Genomic DNA, 24,927 nt, shown 5'->3' with positions numbered 1-24,927 from the left:
TGACTCACAGCCTGGTTTTACCTCCCAGAATAAACCCTTCCACTCAAAAAATACTGGTGAAGGTACCGAAGGCCCCAGGGCTGGGGGGGAGCAGGGGGTTATGGCCAGCCCCACTCCCTGCTGTGAGTGTGGGGATGGGGCGTGAGCTCTGTGTTCTGCCACCAGTGTCCCTCCCCACACCGCTGGCTCTTCTCCTCTGGCTCAGCTGAGTATGAAATCCTGACATCCTGTGCTGCTGCCACCGTCCCTTTGCAAAGCCACCTCCTGGCGTGGACAGGGACCTGGGTGTCTGGCAGTGGATCTTTACGTGCAGGCAGCGGGGCAGAGATGGGCAGGTCCCATGCCTGTCCATGTGGCCGGGGCATCCCGGGATGCTGGCTGCCTGGCCGGCATCCTCCATCCTCGTGTGCCCAGGTGACACCTCCTGTCACCCGGCAGGGTGACCAGCGGCCATGACGACGGAGACGGGCCCCGGTTCGGAGGTGAAGAACACGCAGGAGGAGGCGCAGCAGCAGCAGCTGGAGATGGCTGCGCACGGCCCCACCACCGCAGCCACCAACCCCACCGGCCGGGACGCTGAGGCCAATGAGAAGCCTGGGGCACAGTCCGATGCCCGAAATATGGAGCCGGTGAGTGGGTGACGGCTGGGTGCCATGAGATGCGGCAGAGTGGAGGGCGCAGCAGAGGAAGGGGATGTGCCACCGCTTTCTGCTGCCCATTGCCATGTCCTTGCTGCAGTGTGGGGGCTGCAGGGAGCCCGGTGAGCTGGGCACCTCCCCTGTACTGTCAGCCCCGGGGGAACATCCCGGAGGGGAGCCCCCTACAACCAGGGCAGTGGATGGGCTCTGCCAGCTGTCTCCCAGCTGCCTGCACGGGTCCTTGCGGGCAGGACAGGCAGAAGGAGCAGTGTGGCAGCCCGAAGTACTGACTGTGCTGGAAATGGCACTGCCGTGGCTGCCGGCCAGGGCGGAGGGAGGAAGCGGGTAGCCCCGTGTCCCAGGACTGAGCTGCCCCTGGCAGGGCTGGGAGCCGCAGCTGCACCCCAATGTCAGCCTCGGAGCCACCGGGGAGCTGTGCTGCTGCCAGCAGGCACAGTGCTGCCCTGGCCCTGCCTGCTGCACCGGGCAGTTGGGCAGGGAGGTTTCGGGTGCTGAACAGGCTCACAGGCGTCCATTTTCCAGGGACCTTGGTTGTGCTGGCAGCACGGGGTGGGGGAACTGGTCTTGGCTGTGGACTCCCAAGAGGTATCAGCCTCCCCGTCACCAGCTGCTGTTCTCTGCCTGCTGTTGGAGGGCTTTCCCCATCTGTCCATCCATCCTGGCAGTGGTGCCGGGTAATCCTGTGCATCTCCCCGCTCCAGGGCACAGAGATGGAGGAGAAGGACTACAGTGAGACGGACGGGCTCTCTGACAAAACAACCCCCAGCAAGACCCAGAAGTCACCCCAGAAAACCACCAAGAAAGTGAAGAGTGCCCTCTGCAGAGTGACCCTGCTCGATGCCTCTGAGTACGAATGCGAGGTGGAGGTGAGTGCCAGCTTCAGGGGGCTGCGCTGGCACCAAGGAGAGGACACATCTCAGTCTGGGGACGCAGCCCAGCCCACTGAGTCCCTGATATCGGGGGTCTTCCAAGGACAGCTTTGTAGTACCTCCCTCCTAGGGAAAAGGATCCACAGAAATAGCCATTTAAGTTGAAATTTCAAAATAAGGAAAAAAATCTGGAAAGACAGACCCTAGCAGGGAATTTCAGCCCAGTGAATCCAAATTTGGAAGCTACTTACAATAGAAAACTGTCTAAAAAGCAGAAGCTTAATAGATGGGGAATAGAGCTCTGCCTGACAATATGTGCACGACACATCCATGTGCCAGCCTGTCTGCTGACACCTCAAGAGCGCAGCGTGTTGGCTGTCCCGCATGCTAAGGTGAAGGATGTGAGTGCACATGTTGGTGCGAAGAGGCTGACACGCATGGACCCTCATGGCTGCCCAGGCGAGTTTGCGTCTATCCTCTCTGTGGTCATCTTCTTATCCCTTGCTGTCCCTCCCCATAAAGCCAGCAGGCCAGGGACCGCATGGGGAGGTGTGTCAGAGCCTGGCAGCATCGTGCATGTGTGTGCATGCATACGTAAGGGTGATACACATGCACATTCTTGTAGCTGCATCCTCATGTGTGCAGGCAGGGCAGTGTGCCTGGGCAGGCGGTCCAGCACCCTTCTCTGGGTGTGTGGGCCACCCGCTATTTGTGCAGCATTGCAAGCGTGTGGCGTGGGTGTGCACGAGTGCATGCAGGTGTGCACCGGGGAGCGTGTTTCCCTGGTAGTGGCTGTCACTGCAGGGAGGGACAGAGGGGACTGGCGCCTGCCAGTGGCTGCCTCGGTATTGGGAGATGCTGCAGGGCTGCTTCAGCCACTGTCAGCACAGGGACCTCTCCCTTCTAGGACAGGCTGGGCGACACCCAGGATTAAGTCAGGACCTGAGGCTGGTTTTTGTGGAAGGGTCCTGTGGCCCTGCCACAGGGGCAAAGGCAGCTGGGAGGAGAAGTACTTGTAGGGAATGCCTGTTTCTGTCCCCAGCGCTTACTGCTGTCTCCTGCCTGCAGGTTGGGGAAGGCAGCACTGCTCTGACCTGTGGCATCATCCTGGTGGGAGGGACATTTTTAAGGACAGGCAACTTTGCTTAAAAATGAGAAAGCTGAGGTTGTTCAGGAGCAGAAATCCTGGAGCCTTTGCCAGGGCACCTTTGCACTTGCTGCTGGCGAGTGGGCAGACAGGTTTTTGTTGGCAGCAGCTCGGAGCTGGCTGCGCAGAGTAGACCTGCATCTGTATGCAGGTCCTGCCTCCCCCGGGTCTCAGCTGTGCAGGATTGATGAACGTAAGGAGCGTGGCTGCCTGCTCGCTGTGGCTGCCTGGGACGAGTGAGCACCCCGAGGCAGCCAGCAGTGGGGGGGTCTGGCCCCCTGCCCGTGGGACAGGCAGCAGGGCCTTTGATCTCTGTGCTCCAGCAGCCCTGACTGTCGCTTTAGCGGTAAAATTTGTCACAAAGCTGTGGAAAGAAGGGTTGTCACAAAGATGAAAGCCTTCCTGAAGAAGAAAAGGAACAGAGCACCCCAGGAACTGCGAGGGGCTCACAGGGTGCAGGAGCGGCTTGCGCAAGCCCTGACGGGGTCGTCCTTCCCCTGGCTCTCCCTGTAGCATTGGCCAAGCAAAACCAGCATGCAAACAGAAACCGGGGTTGCAGGCTCACTGGCAACTTCGTGAGCAGAGCAATGCCCCTCTCCACGCCTGGGTAAGGACAAGTTCTCTGCTGTTGCGGTGCAGAGGATAGGGTTAACTTTTAGAGAGCTGCTGCTCTCTGAAAAAGCCACCTGGGGCATAGGGGAGAGGGTTTAGTGTAGAAAGGCTGGTGCTGCATTTCTTCTTTCTTTCTCGCAGGCCCTGTGGGAATAGTTGTGCCTTGCCCGCATGCTTAATTAAGGCTTAATTCAGGAAAAATCAAAAAGGGGAGTAAAACCATTCAGTGTGACACCCCGGCACATGCCACGGGTGAGCCCCTGCCTTCAAAACCCAGATCAGCAGGAGGGAGGAGACCCAGGAAGGGTGACTACAACTGCTGGAAAAGCTTTGTAGGGCAGCAGGAGCCCAGGGTTGCAGTTGGGGGCAGCGAGCCGCTGGGGCTGTGCCACTTGGTGCCTTGGGCTGCCGTCCCTGGGACGCGTGGTGAAGGTGCTCTGGTAAATGGATGCCTTGGAGAGAGGAGATGGGGGCTGCCAGGCTGGAAGGCTGTGAATAGGGGAGAAACACACACGGGAGGGGTTGTTCTTGCATCTCCATGAGTAAGCCTGGGCCTCGCTGCCACCCATAACGAAGGGAAATTCAGGGGAACTCAAAGGACCCAATAATGAGGGTGCCCTCTGTCCCTGTGTGTGGCTCAGGATCTTCATGGCTCTTGTTTGTCATGCTGTGCTTCGGGACCCAGCCGCCATCACCACCACCAGGGAGGGTGTTGGGAAGGAGCTTGTCCCATGGGCAGCATTGGCCACCGCGAGCCCTGGGTGCATTTGTTCCAGCTTGCTGGTCTGGAGCGGAGGTGCCTTGGCTAGCTGGACCCCTCTCTGGTTTGGCATCACTGTCTCCTGGTGTGATGGGGGATGAGCCAGGTGGGCACCGGGTCCCCCTGGCCCGTGGGACCTGCTGCCTGCACCGCACTGGCTGGGCTCGACCGTGCCCTGTCCCCGCAGCCCTGGGACCACCTGGGTGTCCCCAGAGCAGTGCTGCCGGGTGAGAGGGCTGCTCTCAAAGGCAGCCCAGCACCTTTTGGTGGTTGTTTGGAGGGCCAGGGCTGCCCTGACCCTCCCCAGTGCTCCCTGCCTGCGCCCAGTGGGTGCTGCCTGCACCTGCTGGGTCTCCAGGAGCAAAAGGGAGCTGGCTCACCATCAGCCCCTCCATGTCTCCGACAGAAGCATGCCCGAGGTCAGGTCCTCTTCGACATGGTGTGTGAGCACCTCAACCTCCTGGAGAAGGACTACTTCGGCCTCACCTTCTGTGACTCGGACAGCCAGAAGGTGAGCACGGGGGGTCCCTCTGCGGCTGCCTCCTCCGTGGTGGGGGGCCCCCCTGACCTGCTGTCTCCTCGTTGCAGAACTGGCTGGACCCCTCCAAGGAGATCAAGAAGCAGATCCGCAGTAAGTGCCTGGGGAGGGTCCATCCCAGCCCTGGAGCGTCCCGCTGGGCTCCTGGATGGCTCAGCTGTGGCTGTCCTCCAGTGGGTCCCCTCCCCACCTGCCCTGGAGGGGACCTTTGGCAGCTGGCCTGGGGACAGGGATGCTGTTCGTTCGGCTGCCTGTTACCCACCTCTCCTCTTACTCATGACAGGTGTGGGGGGCAAAGGACCCCATCTATGCCACCAGATTGCTCTCTGAGGCCCGGTCCCTCTCTGGGCACCATCCCCAGGGCATCACCTGCCCTGAGCAGGGAGGACAGGGATGGAGGGAAGAGCAGGGGGCTTGCTGGGACAGGTTCTGGGTTCTGGGGTGCCTTTGCCCATGATGTTGCCTTGCTGGGGCGGCAGAAGGGCTGTTGCCCAAGGTGTCACCTTCTGGGACATGTGAGGCTTTTGCTGTGACATTTGTAGTCATGCTGAGCTGATGGCTTCCTGAAGTTGTGATGCTTTTCTCTCCCCAGCTGTTTGGGGAGGATTAACCAAGTCGTGTTGGTGTCCGATGGCTGGCAGCTTCTGGAGCCCCCTTGTCCCTGCCCTGTGCCGGGCTTGGGGGGAGTCGTGGGACCCTTAGTGGATGCCCAGATACTCCTGCACGGCTGCATGCAGCCAGCGTGGGTGCTGCCCTTACTGCTCTCTCCCCTCCCTAGGTGGGCCCTGGAACTTCGCCTTCACTGTGAAGTTTTACCCTCCAGACCCTGCCCAGCTCACGGAGGACATCACAAGGTGAGGACCACCCCTCCATGGGCACAGCTGCTGGGGCAGCTCCCAGGGGACCGACTGGGAGCATGTGGAGGGGCAGGGCTCAGGCAGGACATGGGCAGCCAGGGGTTGTCTGGGGGCTCGCTGCCCTCCCACTGTGTGTGGCATGTCTAAATCACACAGAGCGGGGCCAGGAAGGTTGGCCGTGGGAGGTGGCAGTCCCCACGGGGAGCAGTGCAAGGTAGGGTGCATGCTGCTACTTCCCTGGGAGCCCCAGCCTGCTCCAGAGGGCACACACCTCTGCCCCACTCTCACCTTCTGCCCTCTCCTGCAGATACTACCTGTGCCTGCAGCTCCGTGCGGACATCACCACGGGGCGCCTGCCCTGCTCCTTTGTCACGCATGCCCTGCTGGGCTCCTACGCCGTGCAGGCTGAGCTGGGCGACTATGATGCCGAGGAGCATGTGGGCAACTACGTCAGTGAGCTCCGCTTCGCCCCCAACCAGACACGAGAGCTGGAGGAGCGCATCATGGAGTTGCACAAGACCTACCGGTGAGCCCCAGGAGAGGACGGGCTGGTGGTGAGGAAGGCACCAGACAGTTGGCCCACGCCCGGTGGGGTGCCCGGCCACATGTCCCCCTCTCTGTCTCCCTGCAGGGGAATGACCCCCGGGGAAGCGGAGATCCACTTCCTGGAGAACGCCAAGAAGCTCTCCATGTACGGGGTGGACCTGCACCACGCCAAGGTACGGGGCCATGGGGCTGCCAGAGCGATGGCCAGTGCCACCCCATCCTGCCCTGCTGCCTGCACACCCCTCCCTGCCCAGCCCCTTCTTCCAACAATGAAGGTTCAACAAGGACACGGTCCTGGGTAGCCAGCTCTGGGTGGCCCTGCATTGGACCGGAGGACCTCCAGAGATCCAACCTCAGCCAGCTCTGGGTGGCCCTGCATTGGACCAGAGGACCTCCAGAGATCCAACCTCAACCAGTCTGTGATTCAGTCACCTCTCTGTCAGCCGGTCACCTGCAGCAGAGCACTGAGCAGGAGGGAGCGTGGCACTGCTGGCCAGACCGGTTCTTACTGGGCAGCTGAGCAGTCCCCTCCTGTCCCTCTTGCCTCCTCCAGGACTCAGAGGGCATCGACATCATGCTGGGCGTCTGCGCCAATGGCCTCCTCATCTACAGGGACCGGCTGAGGATCAACCGCTTCGCTTGGCCCAAGATCCTCAAAATTTCCTACAAGAGGAGCAACTTCTACATCAAGATCCGCCCGGGTGAGGTGGGTGCCATGTGCCAGTGCGGCCCCGGGGCACAGCAGGGTGCCTGCTCTGCTGGACTGGGGCCGCCTGGTGGGGAGGTCCTCGCCTGGCTCCAGCCTCTGCCCCAAGGGTACCAAGTTAATGACCACGCCAGCCAAGAGAGCACATCTCCTGTGGCGTATGGAGGCTTTCAGCAAGCGCTTTCTTGTTTGTGCTCTCATTTTCTCACTGGCAAAGTGACTTCAGCAGGCTGAGGGCACCCCAGGCTCCTTTCCCCACCAGCCATATGCCGTGACCCCGCTGGCATAGGGAGGTCACCCAGGAAGAGGGGTTGAGGGCCATTTTTGAGGGTTGTTTTCTGACTTTATTTTCACTGTTTTCACTTTTATGTGCACTGATGGGAGAATGCATTTCCACCCACGTTTTCCAGCAGGCAGGAGGGCAAGGACAGTGCATCTAAAATGGAGAGCGATGCCCTCTCGCCAAAATGAGCTGTAAAAGGTTTTTATTTCTTGAGGGAATTTATCTTGCACTGAAAAGCCATTTAGAGTTGAGGAAAGTGCTTAGGCCAAAAGTGTGGGGGCGTGATCCCACCACTCAGTGGGGCTGGGCATGGACCTTTCCAGCACTGCTTTGAAGAAGACTTTTTTTTGCATGGTCATGGCTCCTGCCAGAGGAACCTGAGGGCCTTGGCAAGGCAGGTCCCATCCCATGCTGTCCTTTAGGGCATGATCTGCCTGTAACGGCATGTCTCTGTCTCCCCCAAGTATGAACAGTTTGAGAGCACCATTGGCTTCAAGCTGCCCAACCACCGCTCTGCCAAGCGTCTCTGGAAGGTCTGCATAGAGCATCACACCTTCTTCAGGTGAGGAGACCTTCTCCAGACCTTCTCCAGGCCTCCCTTCTTGGAGGCAGACATGCTCCTGCCTCTGCCGCAGTGGGTACACGCGGGGGGCAGCGCCAGGGGGCACGGCTGGGGCTCGCTGACAGCACTCCACCTCTCTCACCCCTAGGCTGGTGTCCCCGGAGCCACCCCCCAAGGGCTTCCTGGTGATGGGCTCCAAGTTTCGCTACAGCGGGCGGACGCAGGCGCAGACACGGCAGGCCAGCGCCCTCATCGACCGCCCGGCTCCCTTCTTCGAGCGCTCCTCCAGCAAACGGTACACCATGTCTCGCAGCCTTGACGGAGGTATGCCCCAAATTGGGGAGGGGGAGGGAGATTGGTCCGCTGGCGGGAGCGAGGGGGCTACTGTTCGGCTCATCTCTGCGAGCTCTTTGGCTCATTTGACAGGGTTACAGCAGCCATCAGGCTTCCTTCTGGAGGCTGTCCCCAACCGCATCCCCATGGCAGAGGGTCTGTCCCCACCCCAAGTGATAGCTCAGACTGTGCATGAGCAGGGGGACATGGCAGGCCTGGGGTCAGGCAGCTTGGGGATGGGGCTCCCCCTGGCTCCCTGTGCCCTGGGACCTCTGGGGCCGCAGGAAGCCCTGTGACCCCTGGGACCAGCCATCCCTGCTGCAGGGCGTTCGGGGCTCCTCGGCCCCCAGGTCTGAGCTGGCAGGGTGGGTGGCAGGGGCTGGGGGGCTGGAGTGGGGGTTGGGGGTGGCAGGGCTGGGGTGACCTGGCCTCTCCCCCCGCGGGCAGAGTTCTCGCGCCCGGCCTCCGTCAGCGAGAACCACGACACCGGGGCAGAGGGCGAGAAGCAGGATGAGGACGGTGAGTTTGGCAGCAGGAGACGGTCCGAGACGGAGGACGAGGAGGTGACTACCCCAACGAAAATCAAGGAACTGAAGGTACAGACGAGGCGGGCAGAGGAGGGTGGAGGTGGAGCGGTAGGCTGGCTCACACCTGGAGAGGGCAGGCAGGGGACCGGGCATAGGCAGCAGGGCTGGGCTGCAGGCAGGAAGGGTCAGCTCGGGGCACAGTCGCCTGCAGCCTTTTCTCCACCAGCTGTGCCCCAGGCTGGTGGGACCCTTGGGACATGGCTCTTGGCCTCACCAGTGGAAATGGGGCTTGGCTCAACTCTGATTCCCCAGTGCCCTCCAGGTGGTCTCAAGGCTTGTTCCCAGGCAGGGCTGGACCTGGGAGCAGCCCCGCTCCGGGACAGGGATGGGGATGGGGACAGGCCAGGCACACCAGTACTCACTTGTGCCCCCCACTGCCCAGGCACAGCCCACCCGCTCCCTGCCCTGGCCCCTGGGCTGGCCCAGGGACACCCCAGCCTATTTCAGCCCCATGCTGCGAGGGGAGGGGGGGTCCGGTCCTTCTGCGCCCTACCAGCCCATCAACTTAACTGTGATGTTTGTGACAAGTTCCCTCAACTGACCCTGCTGGTTACTTTTAACCCTCTCTTTGCTGCCAGCCGGAGCACGAAACAACCCCCAGGCACAAGCAGGAGGTATTCTCTCTCTGGAGTATCTTAGTCCTCATCGGTGCATCATATTGTCCATCCTTTCCAAAGCAACACTGTGTGTCACCCTATTTACTGGAATACAAGATGCACCAGGGTGTGGGGGTTGGATGCTAGAGAAGCCCGATGAGCAGACAGCTGGGGATCTGCCCCAGCATGCACACAGCATCTTCTATCCCACTAAGTAAGGTAGTCCTAATCGTACGTGTGAGCAAGAGCCCTCCCAAGGCGCAATGGCCAGGCCCCTGCGCCAAGTCCTTGGCCCGTTGGGAAGACCTGGCTTCTGCTCGTGTTACTGACTCCGCCATGTCCTTGCCTCGTGTCTCCTCTCCGTCCAGCACTGCAGCCCTAGCTCTCCTGTGGAGGCTGGTCCCGTCCCTCCTGCTGGCACCCCGACCCACACTCTGCTTTTGCCTGACCTGAACTGCCTCTGCCACCTGCCCTGCCTGGTGGCTCTGCTCTCCCACAGCCCCCTGCTCCTGCAGCGTGGCTCCCCTCCGCGGAGAGCCGGGCTGGAGCTCCTCGCAGCACTGCGGCTGCCGTCCCGCCCCGCCGGGAGCAAATGAGTCTCTGAGCTGCCTTCAGCGCCTGCTCAGCTGCCTGTGGGGGCAGGCACTGGCACCCACCCCCTGTGCCAGAGGGCAACTGCCTGCATCTGCCCGGCCTGAGAGTGGGCTGTCACAGAGAAGAGGGAGGCTGTGCCCTCCCTTGCACAAACTCCTGTGTCCATGGTGGCCCCCCATCAGGAACGATTCATCCCAGCCTAAAATCCACGGCTGCTCCCTGGGGGTTTCCCCTCTGCTTGCAGTGGGATGTACATGCTCGCTGGAGCTGTCGACGGAGGCAAACACGGCCAGGTGATGGGGTTTGCCGTGCTGGCACCACACAGCGCTCACTGTCCCGCTCGGCACCGCAGAGCAGACCCCGCCGGGATGGTGGGCACCGGTCCCAGTTCCTCCCCTGCCTGCCTCATTGCTTACCCTGCTGCATGTGCATGTGCTGCTCCCCCAGCCCCCAGGGCACCCCAAGCCCAGAGGTGGGCAAACCATGAAGCACTTCTCCATGACTCAGACACGCGGGTCCACGGGGTGGGAGGTTTCATGAGTTGCACTGAGCCTTCAGGATCAGGAAAATTTTGTAGGGTTTTTCATGGGACTCTCTTGGGTCTCTAGGCTGTTGCTGAGGAGAAATACCGGGGAAGTATTTTAGGTGACTCCTTTCGAACCTCAAAAGAGGTTTGAGTTTGAGTTTGAAGCAGAAGCCAGGGTTCTTGCTCTTGCTGGTTCTTGCTCTGAGCCAGTTTGCCCACCTCTGTGGCAGGATGAGGGGAGCCACCCTGGTGCCTGTACCGTCACAAAATGATGCTCTAACACCTAAACCCCACCTTGCACTTGAGCGCTCTGAGCTGTCCTCTCTCCACAGCAGGCCAGACCGCACCCCACCCCAGGCTGCCATTGGGCCCAGGCTGGTCCATGGTGATCCAGGCTTGGATCCATGCTGGACACCTCTGACCAGCCCTTGACCTCCTGCCCTTTGGCAGAAGCCCATTCGAAGGAGCTCCGTTGGAAATGCCAGTTTCCTGCCCTGCTGGGACAGAGGCTCGGGCTCCCTTTGTGCCTGGCATGAGAAAGCAGCAGAGGAGGCTGCTGGTATTTCCAATAGGGCCTGATCCCTTGCTGATCCCAAGGGAGAGCCCGCTCTCTTCCTCCAGGTGACTTAACTTGTCCTCAACAGGCCACGCTGGAGATGCCGAAGGGGCATGCTGTGCCCTTCACAGAGGGAAGCCTGCCAAGCACATTCAGCCACGTGCTGCCTTTTTGCTGCTCCCCGCAACAGTCTTAGTGAGAACTGCAGACCAGGGTGCTCTGACATGCTGTTCATTTGTCTCTTGAGACCTTAAATTCAAGCCCAGTGTGAAGCAAACCCTCCCAGTACCCCTGCTCATCTCTTTTGCATTGGCTGGTGCTTTAACCACAGTTATCTTCCTCTCTCCTTCCCCAAGTTTTTAGACAAGCCAGAAGATGTTTTGCTGAAGCATCAGGCCAGCATCAATGAGCTGAAACGGACCCTGAAGGAGCCCAACAGCAAGCTGGTTCACAGGGACCGGGACAGGAGGCTGCCTTCCTCACCAGCCTCTTCCTCACCCAAGCATGAGGATGAAACACCAAAGGGAACCCCAGAGAAGGCCAGCGAGGTTTGTTCCGCTGCTTCTCTTATGGAGGGGATCAGGTTGTTCGTGGGGAGGTGTTCCTCAGCTGTTGGGCTCTGAGTCTCTGCCTCCTGTGCTACCCTGGGGGAGCATGGTGGAAATTATGTGGTGGGGGACACGGGGTGGAGGGAGGGGGCCTTTGGCCAGGCCGTTGTCTCTGTTTTGTAACGAGCTAACCATTTTCACACTGCTGGTAGTGATCTCCCCTTGTGCCCAGGCACTGCATGGGGTTGAACTTCTCATCGTTCTCTGGGGGACTGTGTTTTGGGGGTACCTGAGAGTTGGGCTGTGGCTTTGTTGGCCCATGAGACAGGGCTTTCCTCACCCCTCGTACCAGCAGGGCTGCTGCATGGCAGTGCCCAGTGCAGCTCTCGCCCGAGGGGTGTCCTCAGCAGAGCAGGACCAGGCACCTGCGCAGAGGTGCCCCATTGTGCTCTCACCAGCTAGGACTTGGGTGGTGGAAGTAGGTGGAGGGGTGAGCAGTGCCGCACTGGCATCCTGCACGCACGTCCTCCCCTCCCCTCCTGGCATTTTGCCTGCTGGCTTTGCAGTGGGATCGCGAGTGTGAAAGGAAGGCGCCTGGGGAGTTGGAATTGGGGGTGCCAGGACATGCAGAGCCCCCGGTGCTGCGTGAAGGGCGCGGATGTGGTGCAGTTGGGTGCTCTGTGACACTGGGTTCCTGGTTGGCTCAGTATAGGCAGCATGTGACAAGGGCATCCCTGGTGCCAGCCTGGATGCCCTCTCCCTACCAGGGACCCTCCCTGCTTGCTTTTCCCTTCATGGTGTTCTCTCCCCTGTGGGGGTTCTGGAGCCAGTCCTGTGCCCACGCCAGTGGGCATGGCTCCAGGCAGGGTGGACACCACATGCGGGGCCTGCTTTGCCCTGGCTCCCTCCTGGGACAGTCTTGCAGAGCAAGTGAGGATGTGAGGCTGGGCTGCGAGGAGGGTGCGGGGTGCTGCAGGGCGGCTGGGCCAGGGGCTCTCTGTGGGAGATTCGTGATGTGCATGTGCGCCTGCTGGTCCCCAGCACTGACCAGAGACCCAGGGCTGCAGGGTGACCTGGGCAGAGGTGAGCTCACAGCCCCTCATCGAAGCAGTGAGCTGGAAAGAGGAAAAGGGACTTCACCCCACATCTCTTTTACAAGCAAATATGTAAAGTGCAGAGATGTAAATGGAGCATCTAGAGCTGGCATAGCTGTGACCTCTGTTCATCCATCCACCCATCCATCCATCCACCCGTCCATCCATCTACCCATCCACCCACCCATCTACCCACCATTTGTTCCTTCATTCCTTCTCATGTGCTCTCTCTCTGTCTCTCTGTCTGTCTCTCTCTCTCTCTTTCCCTGTGGGTGCTGGGGTTTCCGTGCTGGCACAGACGGTTGAAGAGGACACCCTAGACGATTTTGCATCTGAGCATGGAGCTTCCCTAAGCATGGAGTCTTTCACGCAGAAAAGCCTTGTCTCCTCTCCTGAGGTTGTCACCACCCTCCTTATCTCCCCACCCCTCACTCTCACAGTTTGCCCCACTGTGGGCTGTGGGACCCTCCGGCCTGCCAGGGTGGCTCCTGCCCTCTGAGCAGACCTTGAGCCATTTGCTGGCCCCCCTAGGTGGGTTCCCTCTCCAGCGATGGGCAGGATCCCTTGCCAGGACAGGGCTGTTGGTGGAATCTGCTCCCCTGACTGTTTCTTCTGGGTTGTGAGACAGGGTTCTGGGAGAGACCTTCCAGTGGAGCCCTGCTGTACACACCCAGGGCTGGCTGTGTGGGTGAGGGGGCCATGCTGGAGGCCAGTGCTGGGGGTCCCGAGGCAGTGCTGACCCTATGGCACAGGCACTCTGTGGGTGTCTGCTCCAGGTGCAAGCTGGCAGGCAGCTACAAGCTGTCTTTAGCAATCCCTTGTGCTTTCCTTTCATTTTGGCTATAGTTACAGTTCCCTGGGCCCAGGCACCCTGAAATAGGGCATCTCTGGAGGCATCAGAAATGTTGGACTTATGCCTGTGCAAAGCAGAGTTATACTGCCTTCGATGTCCTTGCGCAGTGCACACGGGTGAGGAATGTGGGCTCTTGGCACTGCTTGCATGCAGGGTTTCTCTCACATGATGGTGGTTGTTTCCCAGGACAGCCAAGAGAAGATACCACTGCGCAGAAGAAAACTGGTCTTTGAGACTTGGTTCTGGTGTGGTTGGACCCAGCCATGCCACAGTGGGGTGCCCAGCAATGCTGGGGTGCATGTCCTGCCTGAGTGCCCCCAGGGAAGACAGCGGAGCAGGAGCAGCGTTGGGCAGGGGGGCAGACGAAGCAGGGGCAGGGGCAGGGGCGAGGCTGGTCCCACTCTCGCTCCCTGTCATCTCCCTTAGTCAGTGCAGAAGTTGCCAGCGTCGGCAGGCTGTGCCTTACCAGCACATCTGGAGCCTGAACCTGGACTGGCTGTAGCCTGTGTCCCCAGGAGACAGTATGGGTTTGAGTGAGGGCTTGGGCACAACCCCGGGCTTCAACAAAGATACAGGCACCTTCAGCGAAGCTTGGGCTCTGCAGCAGCATCTCCTGGTCCACACTGGGACCCTCTACATGCCAGTATTTAGGAGCTGGTGGACAGAAACAGCAGAAGTGAGGTGCGCACACATCTTGATTCAGAGAGTTCCCCTCCACCCTCTGGAGACCCTCAGGGTGCCAGGGCTGTGCTGGGGTGCAGGTGCCGAGGTGGCCTCACTGGTGATTTCTCTCCAGGCGTTAGTGGCTGAGACTCAGCAGTTGATATGTGGGAACTTGTCTCCTCCTGTTCCCAGAGCAGGTGTGTTGGGAGAGGGGGGAGAAATGTGAAAGTAATTTATCCCTTGGGAAGCCAAGGTTGCTCTATGGAGAGACCCTTCCCAGCATCATCACTTCTTAGACTCAGCTCCTGCCTTGGCACACACTCTGTCCTGCCAGCCTACTGACCTCCAAAGCTCCAGAAGTTCTCTTCTTTCCTGGAGGACATACCCAAGTATCCAGGTATTTGCTCCGAACATCCCCAAGAGTCCTCAGGCTCTGGAGACACAAGGGCTGCCATGAGCTGTGGAACCAGAGCTGTGGCCGGAGCTGGCGTTGAGCCCTCCAGAGCAGAGTTCAGATCATGCCACAGAGTAGTTGGCTCTTCCCTTGGAGTGGGCTGTGCTCATCCCAACAAAGTTTGAGAAGGAAGCTGGTTTGGAAATAAATCCAGAGCTTTTGGGTTTTCCTTACTGGTTAAGAGGTGTTGCCATGGACGAACACATTGTTCCAGGCTTCAGAAGACTTGTCTTAAGGTTTTTTGATCTACAACATATATCTCAAGCCTTAACTCGGAGAAGGAGCCTGAAGAAACTCATCATCTTTGTCCAGGGAAGGTCTCCTCCAAAGGACTCTGGTTTGCAGCCAGAGAAGGGGGACGAGAGGGCTTCACTGAAGAGATTTGTACATGTGCTCACAACCTGTCCATCCTTGCCTTGGCTGCAGAAAGGGTTCAGCAATGAGACTGCAGTGCAGGAGCAGAAGAGAAGCTGCTGTACCCTCAGGAAGTAAGCGGTCTTTTGGTTGAATCGCCCATGAGCATCGCTGCTGAACGGGAAGACTGGTGTTGAGGGAATGCCAGAGACCAACCTGGGCTTCCCGGCAGGCCCAACGCAGTTGCTGAGTTAGTGATAATGTTGCTTTCATGGGTCAAACCCAACTGTGAAAGACCTAGGTGCAACCTGGTGCTCCTGGCAGTCACCAACTGCCTCTGTTGCGATTTCCATGGACTAGGAAGAAATAAAACCTGCATTGGAGGCAGGTGTGGAAGAAGGGACCTGGAGAGCAGACGGTGCTTGGGAGCGCAGGGTAAAGGGATATCGGAAAAGCTTGTGCAAGTAATGCTGTAGGGAGCTGGCGTGAGATGGGTCTCCTGAAGACTTGGCTCCTCCAGTGCAGGTGCGCAGGGCTGCCTGGCTGTGGCAGGGTGCAGGTGCCATGGTAGAGTCCCTGGCAAGGATCTGTCTTCCATCTGTGGAGGAGGGTGCCCTTACTGCCATGTGTGTGGCATGGCTTGCAATGCACGTGTGCCATCCCAGCGGCTGTCCTGGCAGTGTGAAGAGCCTGCACCCACCTCTGCCCTCAGGTGGCTCAGCATTCTCACAGGAGGCCAGCGGCGGGCCGTACCCGCGCGCAGCCCCCATGGTGCCTCCGACCCAGGCACAGCCCTGCTGGCACTCATAGGGGATTTTCAGGGGGCAGCCACACTCTTGCTGGAGCCTGGGGCAGGGGGGCAGGTGTGAGGTCTGCTGCTTGCTCAGGTGCTGCCAGGGCAAGGCCTGGGGCACTGTGCCTAGGAAGCTTTGCTTTCATTGGCTCCTGGTAAAGAAGGCAGGAGCTGGGAGGTGGCGTTTTTCTGCCGGGGGCTTTCACAGATTTCTGATTCCCCTCCTTGTGGAAGCCCTTCCACTAGTAATTAGTTTTGCTCCTCTCTCTCTCTCCTGTAATCTCATCTTCTTTTCCCTTCCTTCTTGCTCTGCTTCCCTCTGCCCCCCTGTTTCCCCTTATTCAATATCAGTTATTAGGTTTCCATTTTGGGTGCAACTGCTCCAAACATTCACCCTGACACCCCTGCATGGGGCATGGCTCATGTTTTCATGGATTATTTTTCCTAGTTTGAGCGGGCAGCCAACCCCCCACCCACTGGGGCTGGAGTGCATCCTGGTGCCACAGAGGGTCAGTCTTGCCCAGCCTGCAGAAGTGATGCTGGCTCTGCCTGCAGGCTGGTGCCCAGGCAGCCTGTGTCATGGGCAGAGCCAGCCCCATGGTGAACTCCGCAGGACCATGCCCACAGCATTGCCCTTCGCGCGTGTGCTGCCTACGGTAGGATGGCTGAGGAGGCTGCTGGGCTTCCTCATCGGTGCAAATGTTTTCCTGCTGCTGTTTTCTCATGGGCCAGGAGTGGTTGAATTTTAGCAGTGCTTTGTTCTTGGCACTTGTGAAGTCTTTAGCTGTCTTGCAGGACAAGCACATGAATGTACAAAGTGTACGTAGTCACAGCAATCTAGCATCCTCCCCTGCACAGCAGCACAGATACACTGTGTGGTATATCACACACCTGCTGTGTCCTTGCTGCAGGATGCTCCACAACCTTTGCTTGGTCCTTGTTGCAGTACTCGTAGCTGTCTCAGCTGCCAAGCCCGTGGTCTTCTTTCACATTTCACAGGTAACCTCTTGCAGGTTACATTTTCTGAACTGCTTGGTTTCAGCATTGCTAGAAACCTCTGCTAAATAATTGCTTCTGATGAGATTTCCCTGGAGACCTGGAAAGGAAGGATAGTCTCTGGAGTGAATCTGAGCTGCAGCATCTGGTAGGAAGGAGAAGGGGCCTTTCTGATGCCTAAAGGTGGTTTCTTTTCTTGCTCATGCTCCTGGCAGTCTGACAGTCTTAGGGCACGTGGATGAAGCTGAGAGTGAAGCTACTCGAAAGACAGACTGTTGCCTACAATGAAATCTCACCCTTTGCTCATGGAGATTGCTAGAGCCAGCTGAAAACAGGAGTCAGATGGGGAGTCCCAGTTGGGTTTAACCAGCTGTGTTCCCCTGCCTCATGAGAGATGCCCCGATGGCTGTTAATGTGTCTGCTGGGAGCATTGCTCCCACTTCTGTACTTCCAACAAAGCTGCAGATATTGCAGGTATGTCAGTGAGCCACTGCCCAGAGCAAAACATGGTCCCTGGAGAGGATAGAGGGGCTCAGTCCCCGTCACGGCATCAGCCCCCTTATTTTCAGTCCCTTCTCTCCATCAGCAAGTTGCCAGGCTCTTCGTATAGACCCTGCCTCAACTCTTGCATGAGCCTCAACTCTTGCATGAATAATAATAATAATAATAATAATAATAATAATAATAATAATAATAATAATAATAATAATAATAATAATAATAATAATAATAATAATAATAATAATAATAATAATAATAATAATAATAATAATAATAATAATAATAATAATAATAATAATAATAATAATAATAATAATAATAATTTAGTCAGCCCTGTCCGAGGCAGATCAGCTTTCTGTTAGTCATGACAGCAGTCATCAGCAGCTAGGTAAAGTATGTTTGATGCTAACTCTTCTTGCTCCAATTGCAATGCAGGGCTCGGAGCATTGGGTATTTATAGAGAGAGAAACTCCTAGGCTGGAAGCGGTAGCTGTAAAGAAAGCTCTGGGAGTCAAGAAAGAAGAAGCACATGCAGGTACCTCAGAGGTGAAAATGAGTGCGAGCATATCGAAAGTGGAGATGGCAGTAGGGAAAGCCAAGGAAGTGGCAGGCCAGGAAGAGCCAGCAGATGCAGCCCTGGATACCCGGATGAGAGCAAAAATGATCGCTAGTCCAGAGGATTTTGAGTCTGTCTGGGAGGATGAGATCTATGAGAAGGAAACCAGGGGGAAGCCCAGCCAGGAGACAGAGCACCTGCCAGCTGAGAGCACAGAGGAGGAGCCCCAAGAGCAGGGTGGGGAAGTAACCACCAGTGAGCCAGGTCTGCCCAAGCCATGTCAGCAGCCTGAAGAGAGGCAAAGGGCCAAGATTTTGAGGCCAGAGCCTCCCCAGGGAGAAAGCGAGGTGGCCTCCAAGGAGCATGCTTCTGCAGCCTCCGGGAAGCAGGAGGCCAGAGTGCCAGCCGCAGCCACAGAGCTCATTAAAATTAAAGTGAAGGCTAGCGATGACAGCTTGGAGACTTCTGCGACCCAGAGGATCATCTACTTAGGAGATCCAGAGGGAGAGGAGGACAGTAAAACACACCTGCTCTCGGAGACTGGTGGATGGCTTGGCTTGGAAGAGAGACCAGAAGCCACTGTGAACACGTCCGGGGAGGGATCCGGGCACACAGCACCTGCAGCAGAAGGATTCCAACCCCCTTCCTCAGCAAGTCAGCAACACAGGGCAGTATCTGTGAAACCTGCTGAAGCACTGGAGCAGCCCAGGACAGGCTGTGATGGGTCCAGCCTGACAGGACGTCCCACCTCGGGGCGGGAGGAAGGTCTGCTCCTACAGCAAGAGGAAGCATCTGCTGGGCTGACAAGCTGCGAAGCACCCAAGGGAGGTGAAGCCCTACTGTGTTCCCGAGAGGTAGGACCAGAGGAGACAGATCTGCAAAGCCCAGTGGGAGGCTTGAAGCCGTGTGGCCTGGCAGGGGACGGCCATGGGGCTGAGGAGCATAGAGGGAGCCCAGTACAGAGCCCAGACATCTGCATGGCAGTGGAGGGGCTCTCAGGAAGGATTGGAGCAGACGGTGACAAGGAGGAAAGTGATAGAGTGGTTCTTCAGATGGAGGAGATAGACACCAAGTCGCTTCCATCAGCTGTGCCTCGGCAGGGCCACCTTCACACCACCACGGGGTCGGAGGGGGATAAACCCAGCACTCCTGCCCCTATGCCCTTTCCCCAGCAATCCAGCCCTGCCCCTACAGAGCCTGAGGGCAGAGACCTGTCCCAGGGCACCAGCCCTGTAAGAGGTGTGGGCATACCCAAGGATGTGAACCCCTCAGCAGAGGTGGCACGCAAGGAGGCAAGCCCTGTAGTAGGCAAAGGAGCACCCAGGGACGTGCGCCCTGTAGCAGAGGTGGTAATACCGCGGGGTGCCAATCCTGAATCTGAAGAACAACCCCAAGACATGGGCTTTGCTACATGGAAACCACACCAAGGTGCAAGTCCTGTTGCAGGAGGACTACCCCAAAACACAGATACTGCAGCAGAGCCGACCCAGGTCAGAGACCCAGCCACAGGGGAGGTGGCCCAGGGCATGGACCCTGTCACAGCGAGGGCAATCCAGAGCAAAGTCCCTGCCACAGAAGAGCCACTCCAGGAGGAGCAGCCCATGATAAAAGAGCTCTCCCAGGACATAGGGCCCACATCAGGGAAGCTGACCGGAGATGAAGGCTGTGGGATGGAAGAATTGTCTCGTGACAAAAGCCCTTGTATGGAAGAGCTGCCTTCTAAGGGAGAAGAACCAGAACAACAGACTGAGGCCATAATAAGACACCTGCCCCAAGAGGGTCCCATGGCTGGAGGGCTGCTCCACAGTGCAGATCCTGAAGCACAAGAGCCACCCTGGGACTTGGAGTTTAATGTGGGACAAGATCTGCAGGGCAGGAGCCCTACAGTAGGAGAAACTGCCAAGAACGGTGACTTTGCTCCGGGGCAGCCACCACAGGGTAAGTCTCCTCCCAAAGAAGCCGCTGATTTCCCGCACTCCCACTCCCCTGTAGCAGGATTGTGTCAAGGAAGCAAGACATACCGGCTCTCTACCTTGATCTATGAAGGCGGGGGAGAGCTGCGAGCGAGCAGTGGGACACATCAAATAGAGTCTGGGTCACTGATGAGCGTGGCTGGGAGGACAGGAGCTGTGTCCCAGGAGCATGGAGATGTCACTGTGGCCCCAGGTAGCTGGCAGGAGAGCGAGAGCTACAGGAAAACCTCAGTGGCCTCTAAGATTAAGATATTCGAGCAAAGCGAAGCGGAGCGAAGGGCAGCCCAGGAGGGACAAGAGCGTGTGCGTGAAGCTGAGACATCAGCAAAAGCAAAGGGGAAGACAGGTCTGGCACAGGACATGCTTTTGAACACAGGCCTCGCCTCACTGCCGGCAGTGCCGGTCACTCCAGTGGGACCTGTGTCCAGTGTGGGCTCCTTGGCCCTCGGGCAAGGGGCTGGTTCAGGAGACACTTCCCAGCCTCTTTCTCTGAAGGAAGATGTTTCTGTTGACCTGGAGCACGAAGCAGAAGACAGTGCTGACCTGGCCTCCCCTGACTCTGGCTGTGAACTCACACTGGCAGAAGCCGTGGTAACTCTTCCAATGAACTGTCCAGACGGAAAGTTCATGCGCATGTTGTGTGGCTCTTTATTATCATGTTCAGTGGCTCCTCACACATCCATTGACTGACAGCAGTCGCTTTGCATCCCCTGTCCTTTTATGTGTATGTGTGTGGTCAGGCTTATTTGCTGAATGCAGACCCGCTGGCCAGTTGGTTCATCAGCTTTTGTTTTGTGACCCCTCCCTGACATTTTGGCTCCCTGGAGAATGCCGCTCGCTAAACCTGAGAGCGGGCACCCAAGCTTCATGTCCAGGAGCAAGAAAGGGAGACGGGGGGTGGCTGAAGGAGCTGCGACTCTGTCACGGACACGCACACACACCTAGCAGCAGCGTGCCCACGCTTCCAGCTTCACCCTTGCATTTCTTACGTTGATATCCCTTCTTGCTTAGCTCGCCAGCCTCACCCACCCTCCCCTGTCTTCGGCAAGCTGGTGGCTGGGTGATGAAATAGCTTTCTTCGCTCTTGTAAGTGTTAGATCAGCTCCTGTAGAGTTAATTTCCTTACAACTAACCATTTTCTCTAATCCAGAGCAAATCTCAGGAACCAAGTGGGGAAGAAAAGGATTTATCTGACCCGTCAGTAAAATCCAGCCTGAAAGAAGAGAATTTAAAGACTGCTGTTCCAGTGGTCTTCCAGGTCTCAGTGCTGTTTTACTAACTGCTTCTTACCGTAGTATGAAAGCTCACCTTAAGCAGCTGAGGGCTGTGTGCTTCCAGCTCCTCTCCCCATTGCAGAGCTGTTATGTATATATTTATACACGCACACACACACGAAAACATGTATGCAGGTGTGTTCCTCTTGAGTTTGTTTGACACCCTGTTTCTCATACCTCTCAACCTCCCAGCAGTGCCAAGGGAAGGTTGTGCCGGCACAGCCTGGCCCATTGGGGGGGATGGCTCTGGCTGCAAACGCTTGGACCAGAGTCCATGAGGTGGGTTTCCTCTGGCATCAGTGGGCTTAGAGCTGTTCCTAAGGGAGAACTGCCTAGAACGAGATGCAAAGTCCAGCAATGGGTCTAGATTTCCCATGGCTTCATGGCAAAACATGGCGAGGGGAAATGTACCCTCTGATGGCAGAGTTGAGAGGTATGTCCATGTCTGGAGAAGAGCTAATGGAGGGAGGTCATCCCTTGGCTCTGATCATGCTGTCAATTACACTGACCAAACACTCAACCAGGTCATCCCTAAGACTCACCCCCAGCTGCGTGAGGCCTCTGGAGGGAGAGCGTTGTGTCGGTGAGGGCAGATTCACGCCCCGGTGCAGGCAGCTGCCCCGGCGTGCAGGGCTGGTGGGCGGCCCCAGCGGGGCTGGTCCTCCTCCCCCTGGGGCAATGCTCTGCAGGGCCCACGCGGATGCTCAGTGGAATTGGCACACTCCTTTGTTTCTCCTTCACTGTGCGTTGCTGATGGGGCCGTTTTCTTTCAAACTCTTCTCTCTTGCTTTCCCTTTGTTTGGTTTTTTTGAGTGCCCAACCTTAGTGACATATGATAGCACTGGCGTCTGAGCTGTTTCTGAATGTCTCTTAACAGACCTGTTCTTTTGCATACATCTGCTTCCACCGGGTGCACTGACGTGCCTCCAAGCTGGCCAAGCTTTTCTGTGTGACTGACCCTTTTTTGAGATGATTAATTACCAATAGACTTTTGGCAAAATCAGATTGAATAACCCTTCTCCTCCCACCCCACCCTGCAAAGTTGCTGCTGTCAGAAAGGTTTCAGTCTCCATGCTTGAGTTGTGTTTGACTCTACTCTGTGATGTTTGCTGCAGCCTTCTTTCTCCTCCTCCTCCTCCTCTCTCCCCCATCGGCACTGCCAGCGCTGCCACGCCATGCGGTGCTCACTGTCTCCGTCTCTCTCCGCCATTGTGTCTCATTCAGAGAGCGGGCTTGAGGGAGGGCACCGAGGAGAAAGCTAAGCCGCCTCGGCACAGGGCTCCTGAGAGTGACACCGGCGATGAGGAGCAGGACCAGGAGAAAGACTCGGTCTTTCTGAAGGACAACCACCTGGCCATTGAGCGCAAGTGCTCCAGCATCACAGTCAGTTCAACCTCCAGCCTGGAAGCAGAGGTGGACTTCACAGTGATCGGTGACTTCCACGGCACAGCCTTTGAGGACATCTCCCGGAGCCTGCCTGAGCTGGACAAGAACAAGAGTGAAATGGAAGACGAAGGCCTGGTTTCCTTCCAGCACGCTGACAAAGTAGTTCCCGGACTGGAAGAGGATGTCAAAGGCAGCGAGAAGGTCTCCCAGCCCAGCCCAGATGTCTCCCAGCTAGAGGTACACAGGGACACCATTCCACCGAGACTGTCTCAGTGCCATCACGCCTCCATGTTCCTTGTCCTGGTGCCTGGTATTGCCTCACTCATGTGCACTCCCGCGTTGGTTTGGAAGAGCATGCTAGCTTTCAAACATCCCCAGGTTCCTGTCTGGTGTAGCTGTTTTCCCCTGATGCAAGCTGTCGTCTGTGTTGCATGGCTCTGTCGCGTGTTTTGTGCATCTGCTAACCAGGAGAAGTCATCGTCATCTCTTAATCCCCTACGTTTGGCTGCCTACCCTGTCCCTCGCACCACTACAGCATGTCAGCAGCTGGGAAGGGCACGTGTCACTAACCAACGGCTCTGTCCTTGTGTTTTGCATGGTCAGTGACCAGTTTGTGTAGTGAAGAGAAATGTGCTGCTAGCTAACCTTTCTGGTCATGTCAGGGCTGGGAGGGATTTACAGAGTAGCTTGTGGGAGCCGCTCCAAAGCTCGTGGAGGGTCACTCCTATGACGGGAGTGATTATAATGGGGCTAAGAAAAATGCATGCGGCATGCGTCTGGAAGTTGAGTGTACACCACAGGGAGAGGACGGTAGAGCCAGCCCCAGCTCGGACGAAACGTAGCCTTGCCTCTGCGCCAGGCCAGGGCCATCTGCTGCCCGGTCAGCACTGGGGCAGCCCTCCAGCCCTGGCAGGTAAGTCCCCAACACTGCCTGGAGCTGCCAGGGTGAGTCCAGACCTGGAGCCAGGAAAAAGCTGCAGAATTAGAGGGAGCTTTCTCTGAGCCAGCCTGGAAACCCTTGTGCAGAGCATCCGACGCCGTGGGCTCCAGGGTCACAGCGGGGCCATGGGCATGGGTGATCAGCTCTGCAGTGCCCCATGGCTGGCACTGGGCAGGGGAGGCCGTTGGCTCGGGAATGCTGAGGACTGGCTAAGCATCCCCTGTGCAGGAGCCCTCGGCAGCTCCAGTTTCCTGTAGCAGGGGAGTGCTGGAAACCTGTCTCCATTCCCCCGAGGTTCTGACACCCCGGGTGTAACCACAGCCGCTGGGAGCTGGTGCAGATCATAAACCTGCTGCGGGGCACGAGTGAAATGGATTTGGTGGGTCTCACTCACCTTTTGAAGACCAGTTTGACCTAACCCATGGTGTCTATAAATCTATCCAAAATATCCCTGAAAACCCCAGGGACAGAGCATCAGGTCTGATTTGGGGTATGCCAGTCACACAGGGCGTTTTGCATGGTGGCCGCCTGCCCAGGCCAGCAGCCTGGCCTCTGTTCTTTGCCCAGGTAGGGGCATGACGCTTGCAGGACGTCATACGTGTGTGACACTTGCAGGGGAGTGGGGCGGGGATGCTCTGCTCGTGGAGGCTGGTGGACAAGGAGCACCTAGGGCTGTTGGCATCGTGCCCCAGTGCCTGACTTGCTGTGTTTCTTCTGCAGTCATCAGCCCCGAAAACGGATGCTGTGACTGTCGGCCTGGGGCCGGGCATGAAGAAGCCTGAAGCAGACAGCTCCGCTCCCCACTGGGTCAGCACCACAGATGCAGCCCAGGTGACGTGGTGGCTCCATCCTCCTGTGGCCCTGCTCCCTGATGGCTCTGCCAAGCCTCAGTCCAGCAAAACCTGTCCCCAGGCAGCAGTGCTGGGAGGGCAGGTGGCTGAGTGGAGTGGTTGGGGGCATCTGCTCACCCTTGTCTTGCTGGAGCCCCCAAAACATCAAACCAAAGCCCACCCAGAGGTATTCTGTGTGAGTCCCTTGTCCCATCTGCCATGTCTCTGGGCAGCGCTGGCACATGGGGATGTCTCCAGAGAGCGACGGCCACTATACATGCTGCGCCGCATGTGTCCGTGGCCTCATGGCCCTCCCCGGCTTTCTCTGCCAGCAAGGATGACCACACTGTCCCTGCGAGTGTCACTCCCTCCCTGGCACCTCCAGGCTCATCAGGTTTCCTTTGCCCCGGCAGGTGGAGGGAGGCACCCTGGGCAGCAGGGACGCCACAGCCACTGCTCATGCTGGCACCGCAGAGACGGCACTGGCGATCTCAGTAAGCGGGGCTGGCCCCTCGAGAGGTGGGGGGGCCTCTGCCCCCCATGGTCCCTCTGCTCCAGCGAGGGCAACTGGGGCTGGCTGTGCTGGGGGGGGGACCCTGCCCTACTGGGGATGTTTGTGGAGGGCGACCTGCCGTGTCTGCCCCTGTGTTGCATCCAAGCCAACGCGCCCGTCTGCTCTTCTTTCAGGATCACAGCACCAAGACTGGGAAAGGGGCCGTTCCCGTGACAGAACTTCGCTCCCTCTCACCGGTGAGGGGGAGGACATGGCACCAGGGGCAGCCCCCGGGGCCGGGGGGCCCCCCCCAGCCACTGCTCATGCTGGCACCGCAGAGACGGCACTGGCGATCTCAGTAAGCAGGGCTGGCCCCTCGAGAGGTGGGGGGGCCTCTGCCATGCATGGTCCCTCTGCTCCAGCGAGGGCAACTGGGGCTGGCTGTGGGGGGGGGGCCCGGCCCCTCGAGAGGTGGGGGCTGCCCCCCA

The 24,927-nt window shown here is 58.1% G+C and overlaps 1 protein-coding gene across 1 annotated transcript in view; it reads left to right on the top strand.

The window, feature by feature from the left end:
- Nucleotides 1-452: 452 nt before the first annotated feature.
- Nucleotides 453-24,927, top strand: part of EPB41L1 (erythrocyte membrane protein band 4.1 like 1) — a 28,513-nt gene continuing 4,038 nt past the window's right edge. Inside the window, exons 1-16 of the mRNA XM_019473119.1 lie at nt 453-629; nt 1,361-1,525; nt 4,454-4,558; nt 4,636-4,678; nt 5,364-5,439; nt 5,750-5,968; nt 6,074-6,161; nt 6,542-6,694; nt 7,442-7,539; nt 7,688-7,863; nt 8,320-8,468; nt 11,088-11,279; nt 22,015-22,413; nt 23,837-23,947; nt 24,360-24,407; nt 24,634-24,696. Of these exons, the coding sequence (XP_019328664.1) occupies nt 453-629; nt 1,361-1,525; nt 4,454-4,558; nt 4,636-4,678; nt 5,364-5,439; nt 5,750-5,968; nt 6,074-6,161; nt 6,542-6,694; nt 7,442-7,539; nt 7,688-7,863; nt 8,320-8,468; nt 11,088-11,279; nt 22,015-22,413; nt 23,837-23,947; nt 24,360-24,407; nt 24,634-24,696 (2,262 nt within the window). The remainder of the gene's footprint in view (nt 630-1,360; nt 1,526-4,453; nt 4,559-4,635; nt 4,679-5,363; nt 5,440-5,749; nt 5,969-6,073; nt 6,162-6,541; nt 6,695-7,441; nt 7,540-7,687; nt 7,864-8,319; nt 8,469-11,087; nt 11,280-22,014; nt 22,414-23,836; nt 23,948-24,359; nt 24,408-24,633; nt 24,697-24,927) is intronic.

Source organism: Aptenodytes forsteri, unplaced genomic scaffold, assembly GCF_000699145.1.
Source record: "Aptenodytes forsteri isolate BGI_AS27 unplaced genomic scaffold, ASM69914v1 Scaffold38, whole genome shotgun sequence".
In the NCBI taxonomy this organism is placed as follows: Eukaryota; Metazoa; Chordata; class Aves; order Sphenisciformes; family Spheniscidae; genus Aptenodytes; species Aptenodytes forsteri.
Note: the sequence above shows the minus strand (reverse complement) of the source record. Positions and strands in the feature narration are given on the sequence as shown.